The sequence below is a fragment of the Cyanistes caeruleus genome, chromosome 27, assembly GCF_971803275.1.
Source record: "Cyanistes caeruleus chromosome 27, bCyaCae1.hap1.1, whole genome shotgun sequence".
Classification (NCBI taxonomy): Eukaryota; Metazoa; Chordata; class Aves; order Passeriformes; family Paridae; genus Cyanistes; species Cyanistes caeruleus.
In genome coordinates, this window is record NC_141727.1 from 2348024 (window position 1) to 2360659 (window position 12636).

The 12636-nt window shown below is 51.6% G+C and overlaps 1 protein-coding gene across 4 annotated transcripts; it reads right to left on the reverse strand.

Annotated features, from left to right (window-relative positions):
- LOC147649171 (ubiquitin carboxyl-terminal hydrolase 17-like protein 6) lies at window positions 1-11942 on the reverse strand. Of its 4 annotated transcripts, XM_086863917.1 has the most exons (23): window positions 11653-11942; window positions 10955-11008; window positions 10186-10386; window positions 9642-9752; window positions 9463-9565; window positions 9249-9316; window positions 9020-9090; window positions 8375-8457; window positions 8016-8127; window positions 7497-7637; window positions 7173-7273; window positions 6653-6791; window positions 4834-6349; window positions 4305-4415; window positions 4126-4228; window positions 3912-3979; window positions 3683-3753; window positions 3055-3137; window positions 2696-2807; window positions 2177-2317; window positions 1853-1953; window positions 1333-1471; window positions 1-1029 (listed from the first exon to the last, which is right to left on the reverse strand). In XM_086863917.1, the coding sequence occupies exons 2-13, from the start codon at window positions 10977-10979 to the stop codon at window positions 5414-5416; spliced, it is 2091 nt and encodes a 696-aa protein (XP_086720043.1). In that variant the 5' UTR covers window positions 10980-11008; window positions 11653-11942; the 3' UTR covers window positions 1-1029; window positions 1333-1471; window positions 1853-1953; window positions 2177-2317; window positions 2696-2807; window positions 3055-3137; window positions 3683-3753; window positions 3912-3979; window positions 4126-4228; window positions 4305-4415; window positions 4834-5413. The 4 variants fall into 4 exon arrangements, with proteins under 4 accessions (XP_086720043.1, XP_086720044.1, XP_086720046.1 ...); XM_086863918.1 differs by lacking the exon at window positions 2177-2317; XM_086863920.1 differs by lacking the exons at window positions 2177-2317; window positions 7497-7637.
- Between the last annotated feature and the right edge of the window lie 694 nt (window positions 11943-12636).

A 12636-nucleotide genomic window follows, 5' to 3' on the forward strand; every position in this document is an offset into this window, starting at 1 on the left:
TTGTAGTTCCCAGCAATGGTTTTATTCGGTCGAGGAAACGAGGCGTCCACGCTGGAAGGGATCCAGGTCTAAGAGAGCCCTGAGCATTGCTGTGCAAGGAGTTAAGTATGGCCCGACCCCCAGGGGAGGGTACAAACTATAGACCAATGGGGAATCTTGAGAGGAGGAGTAAGGGGAGAGGATCACACCTTCCGGACTAATAGGGGTTCACAGAGGGAGGGAGCAAGATACAGCAACCAGTGGGGCCTCGAGGTATAATTGATTGATACAGAAGGCATGGGGTTTACTATGATGGATAGGAGGGTAGGAGCACGGCTAAGGTGATTGGCAGGGAACATTTAGGTAAAATAGGAGGGGTTTACATAACTGACAACTGGGGCCTAACCAATACAATCAACAGGGGGAACAAGAACGTCCTAACAAGCTTCAACAAATCCTTAACCAAACTAAATAAATGAACTACAACCCTGAAGCTGCACTGTCCCCTGGAGCTTTGTCACATCCTGGAGGATTTGTTCTCCTCCTCTAGCTCAGAGAGCGGGGATGGTCTGTGCACTGCCCAGAGCGGCCCTGGAGGTCACAGCCATGCTCTGGGGATCTTCTCTGCTCTCTCCACCGTGGTTGGATTTCCTCTTGACCAGCCTTAAGCATGGGAGCCTGCTTCAAGCTGCGGCAGGAGGGCCCGCGAACTGCACTGTCAACAGGAGGTGTGGTCACAACAGGGAGAATTTGTTTTCTGCTGTGGAGGTCGTAGCCGCTCCACGCGGATCTGCTTGTCTCTTTCTGCCTCAGCAGGGTTTCCTCCCAAGCATCCCCAGGTCCACAGGCTGACTCCAAGCTCCTGTTGGAAGGTCCTGAAGCTGCATCATCCTTGGCATCATGGCCACAACTTGGAGGGCCCGTGTTCCTCCCTGTAGCATCATCACAGTCTGCGTTGCCCAAAAAACAGCTGTAGCCGTCCCTGCTCCACAGTGGGGATGCGCTCTGTGCCTCCTCCTGGCCAGGGTCTTCCACACTCAGCACCATATCCTGGAAAGAGAGCTGTGCAGAGTTCCTGCCCTTCTCACCTGAAAGGGCCAGAGTCAGTGGGGAAGCCCCAGAAGCTCTGGGAGGGCACATTTCAGAGCCTCCCAAAGGCCCTTCTGGAGGGCTGCCAAGGCCAAAGGGCCAAAGGCACACAAATGGCATGGATGCAGGAGGCATGCTTTGACAGGAAGCAGCATTGTGGCTGTGAAGAATGCTGCCAGGGTGCCAGGGGAAAAGGGAGAAATGCTGAGATCCTAGAAAGAAATCCACAGCTCCTGTGGTGCCCTGACTCTCCTCCCCAGTTACCTTTGTCCTGTCAGGCAAAACCTGTGGGACTACAGAAGCCACCTGCTTGCTGCAGGCTGCCCACTGACTGAGGACGGATGGCGCATATGATGGTGCCAGCGAGGAAGAAGCCTCTTCTCCAAGCCTCAGATCAGAGCATCTGCAGAAAAAAACAGTGATCTCACTTTAGGGCTGTTGTTGCAGCCTCCTCTGGGCTTCATTCATTTTCTTGGAGAGGTTTCTATGACAGAGCAACTTAGCCAAGGTCACAAATGAAAAGGTCAACCAGAGTATTCCCACCCGGCCTGCTCCTGTCCCAGCAAAACCTCATCTTTCTACCTTCTACAGCCTCCATTCCATAAATTCACACACTTGTTTGCCTTGGAAGGGACCTTAAAGCTCCTTTTGTTCCACTCCCGCTCATGGCCAGGAATACCTTACAATAGACCTGGATCCTCCAAGCCCCATCCAACCTGGCCTTGAACTCTTCCAGGGATGGGGCACCCACAGCTTCTTTGGGCAGCCTGTTCCATTGTCTCACCTGGCATAAAACAGCAGGTAGGCTTGCTGCCCGAGAGCTGTGTCAATGCTACGAACCTCCACAGACTCATCATCCATCTGGTACCACAGCCCGTTGCTGGCCTGTGAAAAAAAAGGCAAGGATCTCTGCATGGCTTCTCACCAAAAACACGGGCAGAAAACTACCTAACAAAGAGTGTGCCAAAAGAAATCCAGTGCAGCCCCTAAGGAGACCTTCTGGCCCACAACCTTGGCCGTCGGTAATACCCACAGGAAAGTTCCTCTTCTCCAGCACGCCTTCTCCTCGTTGGGAAGGAAGGAAGGAAGGAAGGAAGTTGCTGTTTACCTTTGTGTAGCAGAAATAGTGTCCTTCATGGCAGCTGTAGCCACTGTGCACCAGGACAGCATACAGGGAGTAATAGAGGGGCTCTCCATCGCCCTCGGACATGTACGGGCGGAGATCCAGGAACTCGGGGTACTCCACAGCCTACAGAGACACCAGGAGGGCTCAGAGGTGACCCAGACCTGGGACAGAGAATAGCCTGCCACATCCAGGGGCCAGAGGTGTGGAAATACATCCTTGGGGCCCATGAGCAGCTGCTTTTTCGTATAGCAAGGTGTAATGCCTTGGGTGGCAGGAAACTGCTCTTGGCCAAAGCAGCGCTGTGGGAGAAGAGCGCTGGCCTGTCTTCCCATGGGAATTCATTTCTCCCAAGGAGAGAGCACAACGAACCCAACCACATACCACTACCTGTACCTACAGACAACTACTACCCAACAACTAACATCACTAACGAGTGGCTTGTGACAAGCTCTAGGAAATCTACTCTAGGAAAAGAAAGCTGCACACCACTTGTGTACACACCTTGTTGATCTTCCCGCCGGTGAAACAGTCAAACCGTTTCAGACACACGGTCAGAACCTTGGGTGCACAGTGGATTGTGAACCTCTTGGAGGCAGCAACATTCTCCGTACACCTTGAAAGCAAGCACAGACACAGCCCAGTGCTGAAATGCACCCAATCTTCCCCCAAGCTGGCCAGGCAACCTCTCCTGTCTCACACAGCTTTTGTTATTCTAAGGCTCTTCACTGCCATATTTGCAAAAAGCTGCATCTCATCCTGCGCGCAGTAAATCTGCACAGGAAGATGACTTCTCTTCAATGACATGCAGCCCCCTCCAACAGCATCCCGTCTTACTCTGGATGTCTTAGTAATCATCTCACTTGTTGCATTTAAAGCAGTTTTCACCATCCAGCTGCTCAGGTGTCACAAAGGCTTCCAGAGCTGCAGTGAGGGACGAGGCTGCCTGGAGGAGTGAGAAATGGGCACGCTGAGCTGCAGGAAATGCCCTCACCCAAGCATTTCCCAGAAGCTGACCAGAAAAGCCCCATAGCTGACGCTGAAGAGACCCACCATGAACCTATCCAGAAGGAGGCAGAAAGAGAGTGTGACGCTGAACACCTCCCCGTCTCCCAGCAGCTCCTGGAGCTGTCAAGAGCTCTGTCCCTGTGCCCCCGCTCAGTTCAACTAATGACAGTGTGCAGGGGCATCAGTGGTGCAAACTACAATGCAAACAACCCTTCAGCCTGGGAGCCAGACAGGTGTTACGGGAGGGCAGGCAAAGAGAAGAAGGATGACGATGTATCAAGGGTGCAGAGAGGATAATTGCTGTTTGTCCAGGTTAAAAACAGCACCTGCAGAGAGCCCAGTGCCACAGCCTCTGCAGGGGGACGCTATCCATTGCCCTTCCCACCCACCACCAAGAACTCTTGTGTTCACAGGCTATATTTTTAAGACAAATGTGTTGCAGGGCCTTGGGATGTCTTGTAGCACAACTGCAAAGCCTCTTACATTGATATCCAAAGGAACATCCAGGAAGGCCTCGTAGGAGTCAGAAACGGCTTTGCAGCTGCAGCAGGTGACTGGAAGGGAAAATCCAAATGCTCAGCAATGGCAAGCTGACTGGCATTGCCCATTTACACATTGCACCTGTCCCACCAGTCCCAGGACCAAGTGTCAAGCACAGGCAGACAGAAGGGCACGGGCAATGTCAAGGAGAGTAATAGCTGTGGAAACGCACCTCTGGATCTCAGAAAGCCCCCAAATATTTGATGGACAATGGTAGTGGATTCAGAAGAGAGGTCCAAGCTGGAAACAAGTGATAAGACACAGCGTTACCTCCTCCATGAGTTTTGCTTGGCCTGAAAGCCCAGGGTTTAGGTTTCCCTTGATGGTGGCACATCAAGCAGTCCAAAGGGCTCCGAGCTTTGTGAGGGTGATTGCCTTGTGCTTACTCGCTGCTTGCGCTCAGACAAGCTCTCTGCATGGCATTGACCGTACAGCACAAGAAGTCATGGGCATCTTCCTGCATACCAAGCTGAAAATGTTCTCCTATGCCTAAGAAAGAAGAAGTTTGTCCTTTTCTCATACACAAAGGGAAGAAAAGCTGTCAAAAGCACCTGCCATGACTTACGTCCAAAAACCTTGAGGACAGCCCAAGGCACGATGGCACTGACAGGGGAATGCAAGACCTTGTTAACGTGTGCTTCCATGGTGCACATCATGCAGAAACCTTGCTGCTGACCTGAACAGAGACACAGGGAAAGTCTTTAGGTTAGCCAAATATCCATAGCAGTGCGATCCTCCTCCTCGTCTTTCACTCCAGCGCAATACTCCACTCCTCCCAATGACCCAACGATCCCAGGACATTTTAGTGTGTGGAAAATGTTCTTAACAGGGATGCCGGACCAACAGTTTTCTGTGCAATAAGCCAGGAGGCTTTAACTTGCCGGAATAAAGACTTGGAGCTAGAAAGAGGTGTCTTCAGGAAGGGTAAGACAGCTGGCAAGGACAAGTGGCTTCTATAGAGACTTGAGTGTTCAAAGAACATCAATTCATGGGGCTGATAAAGGGCTGCTGTTCTCCTAAATCTAATTCCAGGTTCTGGGAATCTTTGGTATTGGATTAACACATATTCAGGAGGGGTTCCCAAAAGCACTCACAGGCCTTGCTGTGCTCTCGGGACAGCAGGTAGTTGGCCAGTGGCGGGGTGTAGGTCAAACACTGCAGGACAGCGTTGAGAAAGCACGTGTTGCCCACATTGAAGAGCCCCGCTCCAGCACTCTGCTGCTGCTGCCAGACCATGTAAATCTTCTCCAGTGGAAAGAGGATCCTTTTTGGGGGAGCTATTCCCTCAGCAATGACTGCAGAGAAATTCCATTTGAAAAGAGTCGAGGTACTGCTTGTACCAGCTGCTGAACTGCAGTCTCCCATCTTTGTGATCAGTGACAGTGCCCCAGTTCACAGGAGCATCAAAGGTCATTCTGAAGTGCTCCAGTCCATGGTACTTTCTCTGAAGAGGCTCTGCTGTACCTGCTGCTGCTGCTGTCACCGCATCAGCAGCAGAGCTCTCTAGTTTTCCCACCTCTTCCACAGGAATGACCAGCGTTCACCCACTAACTTAACTACTGCCTTTGCTGGTCTCCTTTCTCTGTGATCACTTCCTCCTGGGAATTACTAAGCCTTTTAGACTAGACTAATTAAAACCTTCTAGACTAGTCGTTGGCATCATCAGCCATAAAACTAAATTGTTCCCTCTTCTTTGGGAATGGGTGTAGAAAACATGGACAGCTCTGCCAAAAAATGCAGTGCTAATTTCCCATTCTGCTTCAGCCAGCGCCACCATCTGCCACCAGCACTCCTAGAGTGCCTCGAGTGCTTCCCTGACCTGCGTCTCTGGGGCACACAAACCCTCCTTTTCCTCACTGAACGGTGGTGGGCTGAAAAACGCACGAACCGGCAGCAGAAATCGTAGCCCAGCTGTGGGCAGCTTCTCTGCTCCCTCAGCCTCAGTTGGATTTGCTCCCAAGCTGCCCTGAGCACACAAGCCTGCTGGAAGCTGATGTTGGAGGGCCCTGAAGCTGCATTATCCACTGGGGCTTTGTCCCATCCTGGAGGATTTGTTCTCCTCCTCTTGGTCACAGAGGGCTGCTGGTCTGTGCACTGCACAGAGAGGCCATGGAGGTCACAGCCCTGCTCTGGGGATCTTCTCTGCTCGTTCCACCACAGTTGGGTTTGCTCTGGACCAGCCCAAAGCATGACAGCCTGCTTCAGGCTGGTGCTGGAGGGCCCTGGAACTGCATCATCAACAGGAGTTTTGTCACAACAGGGAGAATTCCTTGTCTCCCTTTTCCTCTTCCTTGATGAAGAGTTGAAGCCTGTGTGCTGCACAAAGCGGCTGCGGAGGTCGTAGCCGCTCCACACGGAACTGCTTGTCTCTTCCTGCATCAGCAGGGTTTCCTGACAAGCATCCCCAGGTCCACAGGCCAACTCCAAGCTCCTGTTGGAAGGCCCTGAAGCAGCATCATCTATGGGATCGTGGCCACAACTTGGAGGAGGCCCTGTGGCGTCATCACAGCCGGTGGTGTCCGTAACAAAGCTGCAGGCTTCCTTGCTCCACAGTGGGGATCCGCTCTGCACCTCGTCCTGGCCAGGGTCTTCCACACTCAGCACCACATCCTGGAAAAAGAGCTGTGCAGAGTTCCTGCCCTTCTCTCCTGAAAGGACCAGAGTCAGTGGGGAAGCCCCAGAAGCTCTGGGAGGGCACATTTCAGAGCCTCCCAAAGGCCCTTCTGGAGGGCTGCCAAGGCCAAAGGGCCAAAGGCACACAAATGGCATGGATGCAGGAGGCATGCTTTGACAGGAAGCAGCATTGTGGCTGTGAAGAATGCTGCCAGGGTGCCAGGGGAAAAGGGAGAAATGCTGAGATCCTAGAAAGAAATCCACAGCTCCTGTGGTGCCCTGACTCTCCTCCCCAGTTACCTTTGTCCTGTCAGGCAAAACCTGTGGGACTACAGAAGCCACCTGCTTGCTGCAGGCTGCCCACTGACTGAGGACGGATGGCGCATATGATGGTGCCAGCGAGGAAGAAGCCTCTTCTCCAAGCCTCAGATCAGAGCATCTGCAGAAAAAAACAGTGATCTCACTTTAGGGCTGTTGTTGCAGCCTCCTCTGGGCTTCATTCATTTTCTTGGAGAGGTTTCTATGACAGAGCAACTTAGCCAAGGTCACAAATGAAAAGGTCAACCAGAGTATTCCCACCCGGCCTGCTCCTGTCCCAGCAAAACCTCATCTTTCTACCTTCTACAGCCTCCATTCCATAAATTCACACACTTGTTTGCCTTGGAAGGGACCTTAAAGCTCCTTTTGTTCCACTCCCGCTCATGGCCAGGAATACCTTACAATAGACCTGGATCCTCCAAGCCCCATCCAACCTGGCCTTGAACTCTTCCAGGGATGGGGCACCCACAGCTTCTTTGGGCAGCCTGTTCCATTGTCTCACCTGGCATAAAACAGCAGGTAGGCTTGCTGCCCGAGAGCTGTGTCAATGCTACGAACCTCCACAGACTCATCATCCATCTGGTACCACAGCCCGTTGCTGGCCTGTGAAAAAAAAGGCAAGGATCTCTGCATGGCTTCTCACCAAAAACACGGGCAGAAAACTACCTAACAAAGAGTGTGCCAAAAGAAATCCAGTGCAGCCCCTAAGGAGACCTTCTGGCCCACAACCTTGGCCGTCGGTAATACCCACAGGAAAGTTCCTCTTCTCCAGCACGCCTTCTCCTCGTTGGGAAGGAAGGAAGGAAGGAAGGAAGTTGCTGTTTACCTTTGTGTAGCAGAAATAGTGTCCTTCATGGCAGCTGTAGCCACTGTGCACCAGGACAGCATACAGGGAGTAATAGAGGGGCTCTCCATCGCCCTCGGACATGTACGGGCAGAGATCCAGGAACTCGGGGTACTCCACAGCCTACAGAGACACCAGGAGGGCTCAGAGGTGACCCTGACCTGGGACAGAGAATAGCCTGCCACATCCAGGGGCCAGAGGTGTGGAAATACATCCTTGGGGCCCATGAGCAGCTGCTTTTTCGTGTAGCAAGGTGTAATGCCTTGGGTGGCAGGAAACTGCTCTTGGCCAAAGCAGCGCTGTGGGAGAAGAGCGCTGGCCTGTCTTCCCATGGGAATTCATTTCTCCCAAGGAGAGAGCACAACGAACCCAACCACATACCACTACCTGTACCTACAGACAACTACTACCCAACAACTAACATCACTAACGAGTGGCTTGTGACAAGCTCTAGGAAATCTACTCTAGGGAAAGAAAGCTGCACACCACTTGTGTTCACACCTTGTTGATCTTCCCGCCGGTGAAACAGTCAAACCGTTTCAGACACACGGTCAGAACCTTGGGTGCACAGTGGATTGTGAACCTCTTGGAGGCAGCAACGTTCTCCGTACACCTTAAAAGCAAGCACAGACACAGCCCAGTGCTGAAATGCACCCAATCTTCCCCCAAGCTGGCCAGGCAACCTCTCCTGTCTCACACAGCTTTTGTTATTCTAAGGCTCTTCACTGCCATATTTGCCAAAAGCTGCATCTCATCTGCGTGCAGTAAACCTGCACAGGAAGATGACTTCTCTTCAATGACATGCAGCCCCCTCCAACAGCATCCCGTCTTACTCTGGATGTTCTTAGTAATCATCTCACTTGTTGCATTTAAAGCAGTTTTCACCATCCAGCTGCTCAGGTGTCACAAAGGCTTCCAGAGCTGCAGTGAGGGACGAGGCTGCCTGGAGGAGTGAGAAATGGGCACGCTGAGCTGCAGGAAATGCCCTCACCCAAGCATTTCCCAGAAGCTGACCAGAAAAGCCCCATAGCTGACGCTGAAGAGACCCACCATGAACCTGTCCAGAAGGAGGCAGAAAGAGAGTGCGACGCTGAACACCTCCCCGTCTCCCAGCAGCTCCTGGAGCTGTCAAGAGCTCTGTCCCTGTGCCCCCGCTCAGTTCAACTAATGACAGTGTGCAGGGGCATCAGTGGTGCAAACTACAAAGCAAACAACCCTTCAGCCTGGGAGCCAGACAGGTGTTACGGGAGGGCAGGCAAAGAGAAGAAGGATGACGATGTATCAAGGGTGCAGAGAGGATAATTGCTGTTTGTCCAGCTTAAAAAGAGCACCTGCAGAGAGCCCAGTGCCACAGCCTCTGCAGGGGGACGCTATCCATTGCCCTTCCCACCCACCACCTAGACCTCTTGTGTTCACAGGCTATATTTTTAAGACAAATGTGTTGACTTTGGGAAGCAGCTGCAGGGCCTTGGGATGTCTTGTAGCACAACTGCAAAGCCTCTTACATTGATATCCAAAGGAACATCCAGGAAGGCCTCGTAGGAGTCAGAAATGGCTTTGCAGCTGAAGCAGGTGACTGGAAGGGAAAATCCAAATGCTCAGCAATGGCAAGCTGACTGGCATTGCCCATTTACACATTGCACCTGTCCCACTAGTCCCAGGACCAAGTGTCGAGCACAGGCAGACAGAAGGGCACGGGCAATGTCAAGGAGAGTAATAGCTGTGGAAACGCACCTCTGGATCTCAGAAAGCCCCCAAATATTTGATGGACAATGGTAGTGGATTCAGAAGAGAGGTCCAAGCTGGAAACAAGTGATAAGACACAGCGTTATCTCCTCTATGAGTTTTGCTTGGCCTGAAAGCCCAGGGTTTAGGTTTCCCTTGATGGTGGCACATCAAGCAGTCCAAAGGGCTCCGAGCTTTGTGAGGGTGATTGCCTTGTGCTTACTCGCTGCTGGCGCTCAGACAAGCTCTCTGCATGGCATTGACCGTACAGCACAAGAAGTCATGGGCATCTTCCTGCATACCAAGCTGAAAATGTTCTCCTATGCCTAAGAAAGAAGAAGTTTGTCCTTTTCTCATACACAAAGGGAAGAAAAGCTGTCAAAAGCACCTGCCATGACTTACGTCCAAAAACCTTGAGGACAGTCCAAGGCACGATGGCACTGACAGGGGAATGCAAGACCTTGTTAACGTGTGCTTCCATGGTGCACATCATGCAGAAACCTTGCTGCTGACCTGAACAGAGACACAGGGAAAGTCTTTAGGTTAGCCAGGTATCCACAGCAGTGCGATCCTCCTCCTCCTCTTCCACTCCAGCGCAATACTCCACTCCTCCCAATGACCCAACGATCCCAGGACATTTTAGTGTGTGGAAAATGTTCTTAACAGGGATGCCGGACCAACAGTTTTCTGTGCAATAAGCCAGAGCTTATTATTGCAGGAGGCTTTAACTTGCCAGAATAAAGACTTGGAGCTAGAAAGAGGTGTCTTCAGGAATGGTAAGACAGCTGGCAAGGACAAGTGGCTTCTATAGAGACTTGAGTGTTCAAAGAACATCAATTCATGGGGCTGACAAAGGGCTGCTGTTCTCCTAAATCTAATTCCAGGTTCTGGGAATTTTTGGTATTGGATTAACACATATTCAGGAGGGGTTCCCAAAAGCACTCACAGGCCTTGCTGTGCTCTCGGGACAGCAGGTAGTTGGCCAGTGGCGGGGTGTAAGTCAAACACTGCAGGACAGCGTTGAGAAAGCACGTGTTGCCCACATTGAAGAGCCCCGCTCCAGCACTCTGCTGCTGCTGCCAGACCATGCAGATCTTCTCCGGTGGAAAGAGGATCCTTTTTGGGGCAGCTATTCCCTCAGCAATGACTGCAGAGAAATTCCATTTGAAAAGACACCAGGTACAGAAGCGGATTTAAACTTGGAGTTTTCTACATGAGCAGTCAGGACAACCAGCTCAAACCTTCAACTCCGTGTCAGGGGGTGCCTAGAGCTGCCATTGAAATTTACTGGGTTGGAAAAGTCTGTTCCCCTGCTTGCTTTGCCAAGAGTCTAACAGACCCCAGCTCTGATTTCTGGGCCTCGGGGTATCTTCCTTTCTCACCAGAGCTGGAGACTGGATTTACCAAGTCAAGTTTTCCCTGGTCGTAACTGATTGTAACTTGTTGAAAAAAGGCAAGTACTGAAAAAAAAGGGTAACTCAAGGATGTCAGACCTCTCTATAAACAATCCTGTTTCTTGTGCGTACTAAGAAAGGAGAGACAAAAAGTGCTTTCCTGTCACTAAACATAAACACCTGGGTCAGTCTGCCTGCTCTCAGGAAACATCCCAGAGTTCACTCTGGGTTCTGAGCACATCATTCTGGGATCTGACCACCAGTCATGTCACTTGTCTGGGGATTCACAAGGTCCAAACCTGACATGAAGTTGTTACTCACAGAAATCGTTCCCTCTTGTGGCCATTGCGTCTCTCAGGAACAGAGGGCAAAGCTCTGGAAGACCAAGGACATCAGGACATTCTCCAGAAAGAGACCAGTGTCAATCCCATCACATGATTGCAAAGAATTTACCCTAGCTCACCAAAAGTATAAAAACTCCAAATAAATAAAACCTAGAGAACAGCATTTGCCATCAACAGTTTCAGTGCTGCCGAACTGCAGGCTCCCATCTTCGTGACCAGTGACAGAGCCCCAGTTCACAGGAGTGTCAAAGGTCCTTCTGAAGTGCTCCAGTCCATGGTACCTTCTATAATGAGGCCCTCCTGCTGCTGCTGCTGCTGCTGCTGTCACTGCATCAGCAGCAGAGCTCTCTGGCTTTCCCACCTCCTCCACAGCAGTGACCAGCTTTCAGCCACTAACTTAACTACAGACTTTGCTTTCTCCTTTTTCCATCTGGCTTCCTCCTGTGGCAGCCAACGTGGGCTTCTTGCCACTCTGGGCCGAGCCCAGCCCCTTAGACTACAGTCACTACTTACCTACTTACTACAGACTTTCTACAGACTACTTAGGTATCCCAGGTTATAGTAAAGGAAAGGGAATCAGCCAGTAAGAACTCTGGCCTAGCCTGTATCTGGGCAGCCTACAACTGTGTAGGAGCTCAGCCTTCAACTAGGAAGGCGTAGTCAAATCATCCTTACCTCTGAGAGGATGAAAGCTGAAGAGGACACTATACAATACTGTCTAACTATTTGTCTAACTACTTATCTAACTACTTGTCTAACTACTTGTCTAAATACTAGTCTAACTACTTATCTAACTACTTGTCTAACTACGTTCTAAATACTTGTCTAAAAGACAAGCACAAAAGAGCAGCAAAGGAAGCAGCTGACTGATCCTGAAGACCAGCTCCTTCCCTAGCCTGCTTTCAGCCCACCGAGCATTGGGCGGGTGAGTTCACTGTCACTGCAGAGGTGCCACATCTCTGCCCCTCTGTGACATGGGGGCCACACAGCTATGTGTCCCCTTGAGGTCACAGAACCACATGGCTCTTGGCCACAGGAACCCACATGGCTCCTCGCACAGGTGGAAGTCACCGGAACTCCCCCTGTGCCACTGATGAAGAGGGGTTCACTGCCTGCAGAGCTGCCACTCCTTCCCCAAAGCACAGAGCCCAATGAGTACAGGCCTGCCCACAGCTGTCACAAGCCTGCTCACACTTCTGTCTGCCACACAGGCTGCTGGGGAATTCTGATCCACTCCTCCCAGGCACAATCCTGTGCCTCTGAGACTCATGTGGCAAAGCACACCAGCTCTCACAGGGTCATTTCCAGTGAATTTTATCTGCCCTCAAGATACACCCACAGGCTGACCCTGGACTGGTACCACCAGACAAACCCTCTAAAGGCTGCGCTGGGTGAACCTCGGCTGCCAGGCCCCCACATAGCTGCTGCCTCTCCTGGGCAGCTTTTTAGCAGCTTCACATTTACTTCATCCTCCTAAACCTTGCTTAGGCTAGGTTTGAGCAGACAAAGCTTTAGCCAGATTGCCACTCAAGGTTGCTGGAGGCAGTTTTGTTCCTGCTGCACTTGACCCACGTGGTTTGGGGCTATGCTCTGGACGCCTGCAGTTCTGAGCAGCCTCTGAGCAGTCAGGCACTTGGTGATCCTCGTGCTCCAAGGTTG